The sequence below is a fragment of the Rhinatrema bivittatum genome, chromosome 8 (assembly GCF_901001135.1).
Source record: "Rhinatrema bivittatum chromosome 8, aRhiBiv1.1, whole genome shotgun sequence".
NCBI classification, from domain to species: domain Eukaryota; kingdom Metazoa; phylum Chordata; class Amphibia; order Gymnophiona; family Rhinatrematidae; genus Rhinatrema; species Rhinatrema bivittatum.
Genome location: NC_042622.1, coordinates 1,130,457 through 1,147,085, shown reverse-complemented (window position 1 = coordinate 1,147,085; position 16,629 = coordinate 1,130,457). Strand labels below are relative to the sequence as shown.

At 45.1% G+C, this 16,629-nt stretch overlaps 1 protein-coding gene across 3 annotated transcripts in view; it reads right to left on the bottom strand.

Annotated features, from left to right (window-relative positions):
• The window catches only part of ASXL1 (ASXL transcriptional regulator 1), a 392,468-nt gene that overhangs the window by 134,342 nt on the left and 241,497 nt on the right, over window positions 1-16,629 (bottom strand). For all 3 annotated transcript variants that reach the window (XM_029611257.1, XM_029611256.1, XM_029611259.1), the window contains exon 9: window positions 16,451-16,547. In XM_029611257.1, coding sequence (XP_029467117.1) covers window positions 16,451-16,547 — 97 coding nt within the window. The remainder of the gene's footprint in view (window positions 1-16,450; window positions 16,548-16,629) is intronic.

Sequence of the window (16,629 nt, the reverse complement as noted above, 5' to 3'; positions counted from 1 at the left end):
AAGGAAACGAGATAGTAAAGGGTGCGTGGAAATCGATTGACCGCTAAACGGTCTGTGGTATGCCGCTAAGGCACTAAGATGCACCCTAATCGATGACGTCGCTAACCCCGGTGTATAGAGGGTATGGAGATAGTCCAAGAGCAATTCCGGTGAACAGTCTATAGGTGAAATATCCTTGGACATGCACCAGGATGAGTAGCGTTTCCATTTAAAACTAATTCTTTCTGGTTGATGGTTTTCTGGACTCTAATATTACATCCTGTGCTGCAATTGAGATTCCTTGTTCTGATAAAAGGAACCGTTCAATCTCCAAGCTATAAATGAAGAGGGTGGAGGAGCGTTCCCTCCTGCTGTAAGAGAAAATCCGGTCGGTCCGGCAAGGTCATCAGGTCTTCGATCGAGAGTTGCAACAGGTAGCTGTACCATGCTTGTCTGGGCCAGGCTGGAGCTACAAGTATGAGTTGAGCTGAGTCCGCAATACATTACTGTATTGTCCTTGTGATGAAAGGAATGGGAGGAAAAGTATACATCAAGTCCTCTGTCCATTTTATCAGAAACGCGTCTTGTGCTATTCTTTTCTGGCTGGGCCATATTGAGCAGAAGCGTGGAACTTGCGTGTTTGCTTCCGTGGCAAACAGATCCATGGTTGGAACTCCCCGTGATTGGGCTCCATCCTGTGATGTCACCCATATGTGAGGGCTACCATCCTGCTTGTCCTGTGATAAAGGTATTGCACCATATAAAATTGGTGGTGCTGTACTCGACAAGTGAGCATGGCGTTTTGATATACCTTTTTTGCAAAGTAATCTAAGCACTTATTGTCGCGACCAGGTGGGGCAGATGCATGTAATTTGGACTTCTTAGCCCGTTGCATCGCCGACTCTACCACGACAGATGTGGTGGTAGCTGTGGTGTCGAATAACAAGATGCTTTCTGCATTTTGTATTTGAGATGTTTTTCTGGCCACCGCTAGTATGCACAAAGGAGTTTCCCATGATTTCTCCAGTACTTTGTCAAGTATAGCCTGCGGAGGAAGGGAGGTTGGTTCGCTTGGAGCGTCAAAACTTTTTAGGAGACCCAAAGTCTCTGCTCTGCGATCAGGGATTTTTTGGGTCTCTAATTGTAGAATTGCTCCCATCTTGTCCAAGAACCTGGGGTACAATAGGTCTTCAGGTGGCGAGTACAGCTCCTGAGGTTGATCCGGCGGGTCAGATGGAAAACCCATAGAGGAAGACTGTGAATCTGTGTCCCGTGGTGAATCGGGTACGTCGACCAGTATAGGAGAGTGACATGAAACAGGAGATCTTGAGGGGGGTCGGAGATGATTCTTTTGTAGGCTGTGGGGATTCTGGAGAAGTGGCTGGCGACTCAGATGGCATTGAGAAAGCTGTCTGTAGGGTATCAAAAAATCCCGATAGTGCTTGAGACAGCTGAAAAAAGGCTTCTCTTGCCGACTGTGGCATGGCTGGGCGATTAGGAGGGAGAACCGATTCCTGCGAGGGTATTGTGTCTGCCTGCAGGTGAGATGGTCTTTTCTCTCTTTTTTCTACCGTATCTCGTTTCTCTAGAGAGATTGGTTGCTGGCAGAGTGCAGAACGTGAATGAGATCTTAATGTACTGTCGGATTGACTCCGAGAAGATGTAGGAGAGGGCAAATGTATCACTTCCGCCTCCGAAGACGAGCTAGATGTGTCAGTTAGTCTTGTTCCTGATGAAATGGGACTCTGTTCATAAAAAGGATGAGATCGTATATTAACTATAGGTTCTGTTGAATCTTTGTGTTTATGGGAAACGTGAGCCCGTCTACGCTTAGAACCTGGTTCTGATGATAACAATGGACTCTGTAGCATAGTAAGGCCTCCCTGCATCGGTGAAGACACCCAATACATTGTATGTTTCCTTTTATGAGTCGGGTGTTTTGGCTGCGGCGTCGAAAAGAGTCGACCTAGGTGTCTGGTATGCATCCTCCGACATACCTTGCGTCGTTTCGACATCGAATGTGTCGGTCTCGACGCAAGATCCATCGGCGTGGCAGCACCATGTGTCGACCTTGACACTTTGTGCATCGGTCTCGATTCTTTCTGCGTCGAATGCATTGTTATCGATGCTTCGTGCGTTGGCTTCAAGACACTATGCTTCTTCTTAGATTTGTGCGTCAGAGTTGAGGATCTTGGCTTTGGCGCAGAGTGTGTCCGCTCTCCTTGTGTTAAGAACATAAGAACATAAGAACATAAGAAAATGCCATACTGGGTCAGACCAAGGGTCCATCAAGCCCAGCATCCTGTTTCCAACAGTGGCCAATCCAGGCCATAAGAACCTGGCAAGTACCCAAAAACTAAGTCTATTCCATGTAACCATTGCTAATGGCAGTGGCTATTCTCTAAGTGAACCTAATAGCAGGTAATGGACTTCTCCTCCAAGAACTTATCCAATCCTTTTTTAAACACAGCTATACTACCTGCACGAACCACATTCTCTGGCAACAAATTCCAGAGTTTAATTGTGCGTTGAGTAAAAAAGAACTTTCTCCGATTAGTTTTAAATGTGCCCCATGCTAACTTCATGGAGTGTCCCCTAGTCCTTCTACTATCTGAAAGAGTAAATAACCGATTCACATCTACCCGTTCTAGACCTCTCATGATTTTAAACACCTCTATCATATCCCCCCTCAGTCGTCTCTTCTCCAAGCTGAAAAGTCCTAATCTCTTTAGTCTTTCCTCATAGGGGAGTTGTTCCATTCCCCTTATCATTTTGGTAGCCCTTCTCTGTACCTTCTCCATCGCAATTATATCTTTTTTGAGATGCGACGACCAGAATTGTACACAGTATTCAAGGTGCGGTCTCACCATGGAGCGATACAGAGGCATTATGACATTTTCCGTTTTATTCATCATTCCTTTTCTAATAATTCCCAACATTCTGTTTGCTTTTTTGACTGCCGCAGCACACTGAACCGACGATTTCAATGTGTTATCCACTATGACACCTAGATCTCTTTCTTGGGTTGTAGCACCTAATATGGAACCCAACATCGTGTAATTATAGCATGGGTTATTTTTCCCTATATGCATCACCTTGCACTTTTCCACATTAAATTTCATCTGCCATTTGGATGCCCAATTTTCCAGTCTCACAAGGTCTTCCTGCAATTTATCACAATCTGCTTGTGATTTAACTACTCTGCACAATTTTGTGTCATCTGCAAATTTGATTATCTCACTCGTCGTATTTCTTTCCAGATCATTTATAAATATATTGAACAGTAAGGGTCCCAATACAGATCCCTGAGGCACTCCACTGTCCACTCCCTTCCACTGAGAAAATTGCCCATTTAATCCTACTCTCTGTTTCCTGTCTTTTAGCCAGTTTGCAATCCACGAAAGGACATCGCCACCTATCCCATGACTTTTTACTTTTCCTAGAAGCCTCTCATGAGGAACTTTGTCAAACGCCTTCTGAAAATCCAAGTATACTATATCTACCGGTTCACCTTTATCCACATGTTTATTAACTCCTTCAAAAAAGTGAAGCAGATTTGTGAGGCAAGACTTGCCCTGGGTAAAGCCATGCTGACTTTGTTCCATTAAACCATGTCTTTCTATATGTTCTGTGATTTTGATGTTTAGAACACTTTCCACTATTTTTCCTGGCACTGAAGTCAGGCTAACCGGTCTGTAGTTTCCCGGATCGCCCCTGGAGCCCTTTTTAAATATTGGGGTTACATTTGCTATCCTCCAGTCTTCAGGTACAATGGATGAATTTAATGATAAGTTACAAATTTTTACTAATAGGTCTGAAATTTCATTTTTTAGTTCCTTCAGAACTCTGGGGTGTATACCATCCGGTCCAGGTGATTTACTACTCTTCAGTTTGTCAATCAGGCCTACCACATCTTCTAGGTTCACCGTGATTTGATTCAGTCCATCTGAATCATTACCCATGAAAACCTTCTCCATTACGGGTACCTCCCCAACATCCTCTTCAGTAAACACCGAAGCAAAGAAATCATTTAATCTTTCCGCGATGGCCTTATCTTCTCTAAGTGCCCCTTTAACCCCTCGATCATCTAAAGGTCCAACTGACTCCCTCACAGGCTTTCTGCTTCGGATATATTTAAAAAAGTTTTTACTGTGAGTTTTTGCCTCTACAGCCAACTTCTTTTCAAATTCTCTCTTAGCCTGTCTTATCAATGTCTTACATTTAACTTGCCAATGTTTATGCTTTATCCTATTTTCTTCTGTTGGATCCTTCTTCCAATTTTTGAATGAAGATCTTTTGGCTAAAATAGCTTCTTTCACCTCCCCTTTTAACCATGCCGGTAATCGTTTTGCCTTCTTTCCACCTTTCTTAATGTGTGGAATACATCTGGACTGTGCTTCTAGAATGGTATTTTTTAACAATGACCACGCCTCTTGGACATTTTTTACTTTTGTAGCTGCTCCTTTCAGTTTTTTTCTAACAATTTTTCTCATTTTATCAAAGTTTCCCTTTTGAAAGTTTAGCACGAGAGCTTTGGATTTGCACACTGTTCCTTTTCCAGTCATTAAATCAAATCTGATCATATTATGATCACTATTGCCAAGCGGCCCCACCACCGTTACCTCTCTCACCAAGTCCTGTGCTCCACTGAGAATTAGATCTAAAATTGCTCCCTCTCTCGTCGGTTCCTGAACCATTTGCTCCATAAAGCTATCATTTATTCCATCCAGGAACGTTATCTCTCTAGCGTGACCCGATGATACATTTACCCAGTCTATATTGGGGTAATTGAAGTCTCCCATTATTACTGCACTACCAATTTGGTTGGCTTCCCTAATTTCTCTTAGCATTTCACTGTCCATCTCACCATCTTGACCAGGTGGACGGTAGTATACCCCTATCACTGTAGTCTTCCCTGATACACAAGGTGGACGGTAGTATACCCCTATCACTGTAGTCTTCCCTGATACACAAGGGATTTCTACCCATAAAGATTCAATTTTGTATTTAGTCTCATGCAGGATGTTTATCCTGTTGGACTCTATGCCATCCCGGACATAAAGCGCCACACCTCCTCCCGACTGCTCCTCTCTGTCATTGCGATATAATTTGTACCCCGGTATAGCACTGTCCCATTGGTTATCCTCTTTCCACCATGTCTCTGAGATGCCAATTAAGTCTATGTCATCATTTACTGCTATACATTCTAATTCTCCCATCTTACTTCTTAGACTTCTTAGACTTCTTAGACTTCTGGCATTAGCATACATACAAACATTTCAAAGTTAGTTTTGATACTCCCGATGCTGCTTTGACCGCCTTTGAATTTGAAGGCCGCGGCACAAGTATGGATGTTAATTTGTCTCCGCTCTATGCCGAGGGGTTTTGATGTACGTCTCTCCCCCATCCTGAGATTTTAGAGCGGGTTTCCTCTACCTCCCTTATGGACCTCACCTTTTCTCCAGGCCTGGAGATTCTGGGTTCCACCGAGGCCGCTCTCTTTGTCGATAGGGCCTGTCTTTTCGCCAGTCCCAGCGAGGAATGTGTATCGGATGGGGGGGCATAAGAGCCCTCTTTACCCAATTTTCGATCTTGAATCTTCAGGGCCTGTTGCCGCTGGGTCCTCAGCGACATCCTTCCACAGTGTGGGCAGTCGCTTTGTTTATGCTCCTGACCTAGGCACCTGTAGCATAAATCATGTCCATTTCTAATGGTCATGATTTTGCCACATACACAGGGTTTGAATCCCGGTTGCCTGCTCTGTTTTTTAGACATCGTCTTCTCTGGAGAAAAATTGTTGTCTGAGGAGAAAAGAAGCTCCACATGCGATCCCGTGCATGGAAAAAACAGACTAAGGAGAATCCGTTACTTTCCTGCACGGGAACCCACGCGCAGCCGCAGAGGACAAAAAAACTCTAACCTCTGCTTGGGGAAGCTCCGCCTCCCAGGACCTGAAGACAGCTCCCATGACAGCATGGCTAATTCAGCCCTGCTATCGACGGGAAAACAGAGAGTAGGATTAAATGGACAATTTTCTCAGTGGAAGGGAGTGGGCAGTGGAGTGCCTCAGGGATCTGTATTGAGACCCTTACTTTTCATTATATTTATAAATGATCTGGAAAGAAATACGAGTGAGGTAATCAGATTTGCAGATGACACAAAATTGTTCAGAGTAGTTAAATCACAAGCAGATTGTGATAAATTGGAGGAAGACCTTGTGAGACTGGAAAATTGGGCATCGAAATGGCAGATGAAATTTAATGTGGATAAATGCAAGGTGATGCATATAGGGAAAAATAACCCATGCTATAGTTACACAACGTTTATTTATTTATTTATTTATTTAACAGCTTTTATATACCGACGAACGTTGGGAACATGTCGTCGGTTTACAAGGAACAAAATTAGCAACAGGCTTTACAGGGAACACAGAACTGAAGGGGAATATAATCTTAGGAAAATGACATCTTAGTAAACAATAGAACTAAATGAAATTTAAGGGGGGCATGGGAGAGGGAGGGGCTAGAAGGGGAAGACAGGCGGGGGAGGAGAGGGGAGGGGAGGGGGAGGAAGAATAGAACAAGGGATAGGGAGACATGTTTGATTATATTTATCATCACATACTTAAAAGGAGGAACTAAGAACATGTTAAATACAAATAATATACAGAATATATACAGATGTTAGCTCGTAAGGGAGTTAGGACAGAATACATTATCATAGGCTACTGAGGTTAGACTGATATATTGCAACTTTGTGGTTAAGTAATGGCAAAGATATTATAAAAGTTAGCGGAAAAGGTTTTCTGACAAGAAAGCAGCAGAAAAGGTTTTCTGACAAGATGGGGTAAAGAGGAGGGAATGGCAGGGTGTCATGCAGTGGGCAAGGGAAGGGGGTGTCAGGGGTAGCAGTAGAGCGAGCGGGCAGTTAGGTGTAAGAATGCTTGAAGAGCCATGTCTTAAGGTTTGCCTGAATATTTTTGGACAAGTTTCTTGGCGGAGTGAGGCTGGGAGCTTGTTCCAGAGGGAAGGCCCTGCTAGGGAGAAGGCCCTTTCAATGGTGGAGCGAAGCTTAGTCAGTTTGGGTGAGGGAGTATGCAGTGTAGCCAGGTACTGTTTTCTAGTGGGTCTATTATTGTTATGAAAGGTGAAATGCTCTTTAACCCAGTGCATGTTTTGGTTGTGAAGGGATTTGTGTATTACAGTGAGAGATTTGTAAGTAAATCTAGATGCTACCGGTAACCAATGCAGATGTTTGAGTACAGGGGTTATGTGGTCATTTTCGTGGGTGTTGGTGAGGATACGGGCTGCTGCATTTTGGAGTAGTTGAAGAGGTTGGATGGTGCTTTTAGGTATGCCCAGAAGCATAGAATTACAGTAATCGATTTTCGATAGGATGAGGGCTTGTAGTATAGTACGAAAATCATTGAGATGTAACAGAGGTTCGAGTTTTTTCAGCATGTGCAATTTGAAGAAGCAGTCTTTCAGAGTGGTATTGACGAATTTTTTGAAGTTAAGATGATTGTCAAGGGTGACGCCGAGGCTGTGTACATGAGGTGGGAAGGTGATATTAGTAGAGGGAGCATTGGTCGCTGGTAGAGGAGGTTTGATGTTGGGGGGTGAAATGAGGATGAGTTCTGTTTTAGCGGTGTTGAGAGTAAGAAAATTGTTAGATAGCAAGGTGCTGATGACAGAAAGGGCGGATTTCCAGGTTTCAATAGCTTCGTGTATTGTGTCTGTTACAGGTATCTGTATCTGCACATCATCCGCATATATGAAATGCGGAAGGCCTAGTTTGGCAAGAAGATGGCAGAGGGGGAGGAGGTATATATTGAAAAGCGTAGAGGATAGGGATGATCATTGGGGTACTCCTTGAGCTAGAGCAAGAGGTTTGGAAATGCAATTTCCAATTTGTACGCTAAATTGTCTCTCGGTCAGGTAGGATTGGAACCATTGAAAGGCAGAGCCTGAGATGCCGATGTCGGTTAGGCGGTTGACAGTATCAAATGCGGAGGATATCAAGAAGAACTAGGATGTGTGAGAGACCTTTATCCAGGCTCTTTAGGATATGGTTGGAGATTGAGATGAGCAAGGTCTCTGTACTATGGTATTCGCGAAAACCGTATTGTGAAGGAGAGAGGATATTATGTTCATTCATATAGTCTGAGAGTTGTCTATTGATTGCTTTCTCAAGGATTTTTGTTATCAGTGGCAGGTTGGAGATAGGGCAGAAATTGGCAAGATCGGAGGGGTCCAGGGAGGGTTTTGTTTAAGATGGGTTTTACAATGGCATGTTTAAGGTTTTTAGGTATGCTGCCAAGTACAATGGATCTGTTTATGATGTTCAAGATGGGTTTAGCGATGCTCCTGGGGATGGTGAGGAGGTTTTTTGTGGGGATGGTGTCTGATGGGTGTGTAGAGGGTCTGATTTTTTTTAAAATGGATTCAATTTCTAATGATGAGGTGGTTTCAAATGTAGAGAGTCTAGCAGTAGTTTGGCACTGAAAATTTTTGGTGGATGTTTGTGTAGAGGGGGAAGCGTGACAAAGTTGATTATTTTTTTGTGGAAGAAGGAGGCTAGGTCTTCACATTTGGCCTGGTTATCTATGTCAGTTGCGGAAGGAGTGCAGGATTTCGCTAGGTTGCTTACTAATTCGAATAAGGCTCTTGGATTGAATTGTAGGTGGTGGATTCGTTGTGAGTAGAAATCTCTTTTAGTTTTATCGATTGCTGCTCGGTAAGTGTGAAGGTAAGATTTAAACTTGTTCAGTTGTGCAGGGGTGGGGTCCTTTGCGCCAAGTTCTTTCGAGTTTTCTAAGATTGTGTTTCATGTTTTTTAACTCTGGAGTATACCAGGGTTGTTTGTGTCTTTTAGATGTGTCGATTTTGCATACTTGTATAGGGCAGATCTTATCAGCAATCACGCTGGTGATGTGGTTCCAGGAGGTGAGCGCCGTATCTGCGTCTGTTAGGTCGAGGGTGTTGATGTCCGCGGCTATAGCTGTTATTAATTCTTCTTGATTGCAACTGCATCTAAAGTATATGGTTTTTTTGGCTTGGGTGGGAGTGGAGGTGTTAATCACTGTACATGTTGAGTCAATGCGATAGTGGTTGGACCAGGGGATAGGTGAGCATGATGAGGGGTTAGTACGGATTTGGGAATTGGTAAATAGGAGATGGAGAGTGTGGTCTGCTTTGTGTGTAGGTTGGTAGATTGTTTGAGTGAAGCCAAGAGCATCTAAGGCAGTAAGCAGTGAGTCACAGGAGGACGAGATGGGGATGGCATCAACATGGAGGTTGAAATCCCCAAGGATAATGGCTGGAACATGTATGTTTAAGTTTTTGGGGATGTATTCTATCAGGGGGGAGGGGTTATCCTCGAGGAGTCCTGGTGGGGCATAAACTAGGCAGATTTGAAGGTTGGGTGCATGAAATAAGCTGATTTCAAGCCTAGGTGGGGTGGGAATAGATTTCCATGTTAGTTTAAAGGACTTTTAAGATGACAGGAGGAACGATCCTGTATCTCCCTGCTTGCTAATGTACCATATCGCCACTTGGTTGTTGGTCTGTACCAGGCCCGCCTGGTTGGACAAGTGATCCCGGAACACCCAGAAAGCATACCTGATCACACAGAGCTCCAGGGAATTGATCTGGTATTTAGTTTCCTGCGCAGACCACAGACCTTGTGTGCAGAGGCTGTCCACATGCACACCCTAAACCAGGGTAGAAACATCCGTGGTAAGCACAACCTGGGTCGGGGGAGGGGGGCTGCTCTAGATTGGGCAGACTTTCCCACCACGACAGGGAAGTCCGGAAAGATGGTGCTTTGTGAATGCGCACACTGAGGTCCTGGGTGGCTTGCTGTCACTTTGTCTGAAGGGTCCACTGAGCCCTCTGCATATGTAAGCAGGCCAAAGAAGTAACATGGACAAATGCAGCCATGTGACCCAGTAAGGGAAGCAGAAGCCGGGCTGACGCTTGTTGGCTTCGGCAGACTAGACTCACCAGAGACGCCAGAGCAAGTGCTTGACGCGAGAAAGAAAGGACCAGGCCTGGGATGTGTCCAGGCAGGCACCAATAAAGGTCAACTGATGCGATGGGGTGAGATAGGACTTTGGGTAGTTAATGACAAACCCGAGGGACCCCAGCACCCAAATTGTCAAGCGTAGGGAGCAAAGCACCCCCTCCCGGGTGGTGCTCTTGACTGGCCAATCTTCCAAGTAGGGGAACACGTGCACCCCCAGTCAGCGGAGGTGTGCACCCACTACTGCCAGGCATTTGATGAAGACCCGTGGGGCTGAAGCTAGGTCGAACAGCAACACTGTGTACTGAAAGAGGCGGTCACCCACGAGGAACCATAGATATTCCTTTGACCAGGGAAGATCCTGATGTGGGCGTATGAATCTGAGGTCGAGGGAGTAAAGCCAGTCCCTTCTTTGCAGGAAGTGAATCAGAGTGCCCAGTGAGATCATCTTGAACTTTTCTCTTTGCAGATATTTGTTCAAGGCCCTCAGATCCAAAATGGGGCAGAGCCCCCCTGTTCTCTTTAGAATCAGGAAATATCAGGAGTAGAATCCCTGCCCTTGCTGACGCAGCGACACGGGTTCTACTGCTCCGTCTAGTAGTGGTTTCACTGGCAGTTGCAAGTATTGGAGTGGAAACTGCTGGAATGCTCCTTTTCCAAGGCTGAAATGTCTGCTTTTGTCGTTATTTAATTTTTAAAAAATTGCTTTTTATTATTATGAGTGTTTTTATATTGTAAACTGCCTAGACCCAGCTTTGTGTGTATAAGCGGTATATAAAAAACTTTCAAATAAAGTTCCTGATGCAGGGACTGGCCCCATGACAGGCAGGGGGGAATGTCCACGGGGACACCCAGGAAGTTCAACCGTTACCCTCATAAATGATAGACAGGACCCACTTGTCTGAGGTGACCTGTGGCCAGCGGTCCAGAAAGGACCATAATTGACCCCGACCAGGGGCCGTAATGTCAAGGGTAAGGTCACGAGGTTATGCTCCATCACAGCCAATCGAAATGTCATGGTGGGGGGCTTTGCTGCGGTACCGGCTGAGGTCTGGGGGTCCGCTGCTGTCTAGAACAACTCTTAGAACCCACTCGCAGCATATGGGCGCGCGAGGCCAGAAGGTAATATTTCCTCTGGCGATAGAAGGACCTCCTGCTGCCCTGATGCGAGGACTTCGTGGCAGAGGACCGAGGGTCTAATGTACTGGCTCAGAGATGCTGGAAGGTCTCATGGTGATCCTTCAACTGAGCCACAGCATCTCTCACCTTGTCCCCAAACAGGTTCTTGCCACTGCAGGGCAGGTCCGCAAGCTTCTCTTGGACTTCTGGTCAGAGATCTAATGCTTGGAGCCAGGCCATTCTACGAGTACCAATGCCCACCGCTGCCACCCTAGCTACAGTTTCAAACACATCGTAGGTGGAGCACATCTAGTGTTTGCCACACTCCAAGCCTTGCTGGGCGACTGTCAAGGCAGCTTCCTGCAGTTGCTGGGGAGCCAATCCGACAACTCTTGAACCTGTTTCCAGAGGTTGCGGGTGTATTGGGTCATGTACAGCTGATAGGAGGCAATCCGGGTGATCAGCATCGCGTCCTGGTACATCTTCCTACCTAAGGCATTCCATGCTTGGTGATCCCGACCCAGAGGCACGGGTGCGGGAACACATAGCCTTTTTGAGGCCAGATTCCACCACCACTGAATGATGTGGGAGCAGATGACTCTCAAACCCCAAGGCCTGCTGTACCAAGTAGACCACATTTGCCTTCCGGTTCAGCAGAGGTACCAAGATGGAGTGTTCCCAAATTCGAAGGAGTAATTCCTTAAAGATATCATGGATGGAAACAGCCACTACCTCCTTTGGGGCATCAATGAACTGGAGAACTTCCAGAATTTTGTGACGAGCATCCTCCTCCATAAGGAGTTGGAAGGGAATGGCCTCTGCCAGAGCCCACACAAAGCCCGCAAAGGTTGGATCCTCCGGTGGGAACTGATGCCTCTCATCTGGAAGAGAAGGGTCCGAGGGAAGATCCCCTGAGTCATCCAAAGAAGACTCAGAGGTATCAACCCCCCCAGGGATCATACGTGGCTTCGACCACACTGAAGTCCCCTGGGTACACTTTTGGAGGATCCCTACTTAAGCCCCTCGGTTTTGGCACTAAAGGCACCAGTGGCACCAAGGTCACCTCAGGCATCAGCGGCACAGTCCCTGAGGAACCAGGGATCAAACCAGGCAAAACTGGTCACAGTACCCCCAGTTGCGATACATAGTCCTCTTCAGAGGAGCCCACAATGGGGATAATTCTGAAGAGAGGGGAACCAAGTGGCTGCTGGAGTATCGAGGGACCCCTGTGCACCGGTAGCTGCTGCGTAGGCAAAACAGCCAGGATGACGTCGAGACACTTCAGCAGCGGTGCCAACATCGCAGGGGCGTGCTCAGACACTGGGGGAGGCATCACTGGAGCCAGTAGTTCGAAGCCCTGAAGGGCTCAGAGCACTGCCTGTTGCACCTTGCAGTCCAGCTCCTCCTGAAAATCCAAAGACAGGACGGACGGAGAAGGAGGAAGAGGTGTCGCCAGAACTTCCCCGGAGCCCCAAGGAAGCTTGGTGCCCAGCACCGATATCAGTGGGGAATGCCTGGGGCTCCTGAGCACCACACCTTATCATGCAGAGAGCCATTTTTGAAATTTTTGTCTAAGGCATGGTCCCCTTCATTTCTCCCTAATGTGATGTCACATTTTTATTTCAGTCAGTCAGTAGTTGCTGCCTGGATGTCCCGCCGCCACCTTAAACTCAACATGGACAAGACTGAGCTCCTTATCTTTCCCCCCCAAGCCCACCTCCCCTCTTTCTCCTTTCTCTGAATAACAGTCATCCTTCTACTCCTCACAGGGCTCCTAGCAAGCCATCTCTCTCCATTTCAATCTGTTCTAAATTCAGCTGCACAATTTAGCTTTCACCAAAGTCTCTGTGCTCACATAACCCCATCTGTTGGGCCAGTAGACGAGGACCCAGATGGTAGCCAATCTGCAGTCAAGGCCTCAGAGAGGGCCTGGATCCGAGGGTCCTCTGGTTCCCCAAGGAAATTTCCTCCCCTGAAGGGGTGGAAATCACCATCAGGGTGGCAGACAGCGATCCCAATTCCCTTCCAGGAACTGGCATCTCACCAATGCAAAGCCACCAGGCAGTAAAAGGACTTGAGCAGCAACTAGAGTCTGGCCCATGTTAGTCCCAATGCCCTAGATGCCGGAGCAAAGAGATCTCGTCTAGCTAGGTCCAGGGCCTGCTGATCCTCTTGTCCTCAAAGACAGCCAATGTCATCACCAACTGGGAGGAAGGAGGGGCAGCCATGTCTTCTTGGGAACCAAGAAGTGTATCATGAAAAACACCTGGACCATTAGAGACTGATGGATCCCAGGCCATCAGTGAGGATCAGCTCTCCTCGTAATGGGACCACTTCGGTTCACAACCACAGGTAGACCATCCCTGCTCCCGGCATTGTGCACCGATGGAGACCAATGTCCAAGACTTCTCTCATTGCTGGTGTTGAAGAGTCAGAACCAGACGTCAATTGATCTAATACTTCCAAGCCACCCCTAATCTCCATCTACACTATGGTCGACCTTATCTCCTATCGTTTACTTGTGTAAATTAATAACCTGTCCTTTCTCTTCCTCTAAGCCAAGTTCTTATCACCTTGTTATATGTAACTGCCTTTTCAGCACCATTGTTATTGTTATGTTTACTTTGCACCCCTGTTTTATGTGAACCAGCATGATGTGACTGCTGTCTCGAATGCCGGTATATAAAAAAATCTAAATAAATAAATAAATAAATAAATAAATAAATTTACCTTCTTTGGTAAGAACCAGGCAAGGGCCTGTCAATGTTAGATGCTGAGGGAACCGAGCACTCCCCCGATGCCAGTACATCCTCCTCAACCAGTGCAGCTTTCGGGTCCTTTGATGACATTGCTTCTCATGCATCGGACAACCACTTCCCAAAGTGCTTCACCAATAGTTCCAGATGAGACAGACATCCTTTCAAGGTCATGGATGCGCACAGATGACACTCTAGGTATCACGCAATGCCTTTAGGCACAGAATACATCTATCATGAGGATCAGTGATAGACATAACCCTAGTGCATTAAGGGTATCACTGGAACCCACTAGACATGGCTTACCGGAAAAGAAGAGAGGCAAAGTCAAACTTGATGGCAGCAAAGGAACTGACATCTGTCAGGTACAGACCAGTGTGCTATGCTAGCATGGCACAGAGTTGTAAATAAAACTTATAAAAATGATTGAAATTCCTATCTAAAGAAACTACTAGGAGACCAATACAAAACTGTGGGGTCCCATAATGAATAAACACCAAAAATAGGAGGCATAAGACCAGGCGAGTGAGGAACCATGACTGGTGGACTCTGTGGAAAAAAGACTGGAAAGCACCAGTGTGAGGAGACACTGTATATTAGTATCATGGGCATGCTCAGAGAGGCACAAAGTTCTAAAAATTTACACATAAAAGTTACGGGCCAGGCTCCATCAGATGGAATCTATCAGGCTTTTGGTATCCTGCCAGGTACTAGTGACTTGGATTGGCCACTGTTGGAAACAGGATACTGGGTTTGATAGACCTTTGGTTTGACTCCGTATGGCAAATCTTATGTTCTGATGTTCTAGATGTCACCTTACTTGTGAGGACTGCCATTCTGTTTGCCTTTGGAGTAATTTAAGCTACCAACTGCTAGAAGTAGAGAAATGCTGGGAGGCTAATGTTAGCACAGGCCCTTATACAGGGTGACATCAGCAATCTTGCTCTCTGCTTCAATCTGCTCGAAGGAGAGCATAATCCACGTGTCTAAACTGTTCTAATTGGATGAATAGAAAAACATGAATGGGTAAGTTCTATGTTGCATCACACTGGATTTTTCATATAAAACGTTATGCTTTAACTGGTTGCTTTCAGCTAGAACTTCATATTCCACATTGATTAGACTGCATACTTTATATATTTTTTTTAACAGTATTACTGTTACATTGTAAAGTGGTAAAAAGCTGTTGATTTTAATAAACAGCAGAAGCTCAATTGTTACAGCATGGTGCATACCAGGGAAGTCAGATTTCGCATCCTGCTAAGTCTCTTTGTGACCTTGGGCAAGACACTTTGACCATGAGTGCCAAAGATACAAACTTAGGGCCTCATTTATTAAGCACTTTTCCCATTGACACAGAATTGCAGAAAAGCCTTAGTAAATCAGGCCCTTAGATTAAGTCTAAGGGCCTGATTCTCGACAGCAGTGCCAACCATCTGGAATAACATGCCCCCAGACCTTAGACAAGAACCTTGCACGCAGACATTCAGAAAGAAACTCAAGACTTGGCTATTTCTACAAACCTTCCCTGATCTATGACCTCCCCAACTGCTACAACTCACCTTGGTCCGCCAGTCGACGTTCCCCATCCCTGACATGGCTTCTGATGTTATATTAATCAGTCCTGAGTTTTATGAACTAATACTATTTAGTCAGGAACATTTGATATTCTACAGCCCTAAGTATAGATATCATGTATATATTTGATAATATTCAGTCCTGAGTACAAGTGATTATTATAGTCCTAAGTATATGTCTAGATATTATTTATTTCTGAGACTAAATATTATTTATTTCTATGTTAGCCATGACTCTGGCTTTTCCTCCTCCCAGTTCAAGTGCCCCTGTTTTATTGTAACTTTCATTCACTTTTTCTCTCTTCGCCTATTGTTCACGTTGATGTTAATGTTATTGCACCGCTGTTTATTGTAAACCGATACGATATGATTGGTATCATGAGTGTCGGTATAAAAAAAAGCCCTAAATAAATAAATAAGTCCTCTGAGGACACGGATAAATCTACAGTACCTGAATGTAATCTGCTTTGAAGAGGCTGTCCAGTCACAAAAGGCAAAATATAAATAAAAAATTACATTAAATTAAAAAGAAGGAGTAGCCTAATGGTTAGAGCAGTAAGCTATAAACCAGGGAAGCCAGCGTTCAAACCCCACTGCCGCTCCCTGTAACCTAGGGCAATTTACTTTACCCTCTATGACTCGACAAAATCAGATTATGAGCCCTCTGGGGACAGGAAAATAACCATAGTTCCTGAATGTAATCCATTCTGAAGTGGTTGAAAGGTAGAATTAAATACATAAATAAAATTGTCTATCACTAGGTAAACAATTTTGATTTCCTGATTTTAGGAAAAAATTTTTGAAAATTCATTCATCTATTCTAAGAAAAAGAGGGAATTTTCCTCAGCTGTCCTTAAATGTCAACATCTTAAGTTCATTTTACAATAGTAAACACAAGATGAAGTTTGCAGAAGAATTGTCAGAAGCTGATAGTAATGCTAAAAGTTTGAAATACTATAGGCCAGAGTGATCCTCAGTACTGTAAAACATACATACCATCAGCCAGACGTTCCTGCCAGCTCTGAGCAGCATGAGTAAAGAACTCATTATTTAGTGCAGTACTACTTAAACGCAACTGCCCATCAACTCCAACCTAGAAAAGCAACAATAATGTATAAGTTACTTACCAGAGAAGGAGGAAAATGGAAAGGAGGAAGGGGACCAAAAAGAAGTTG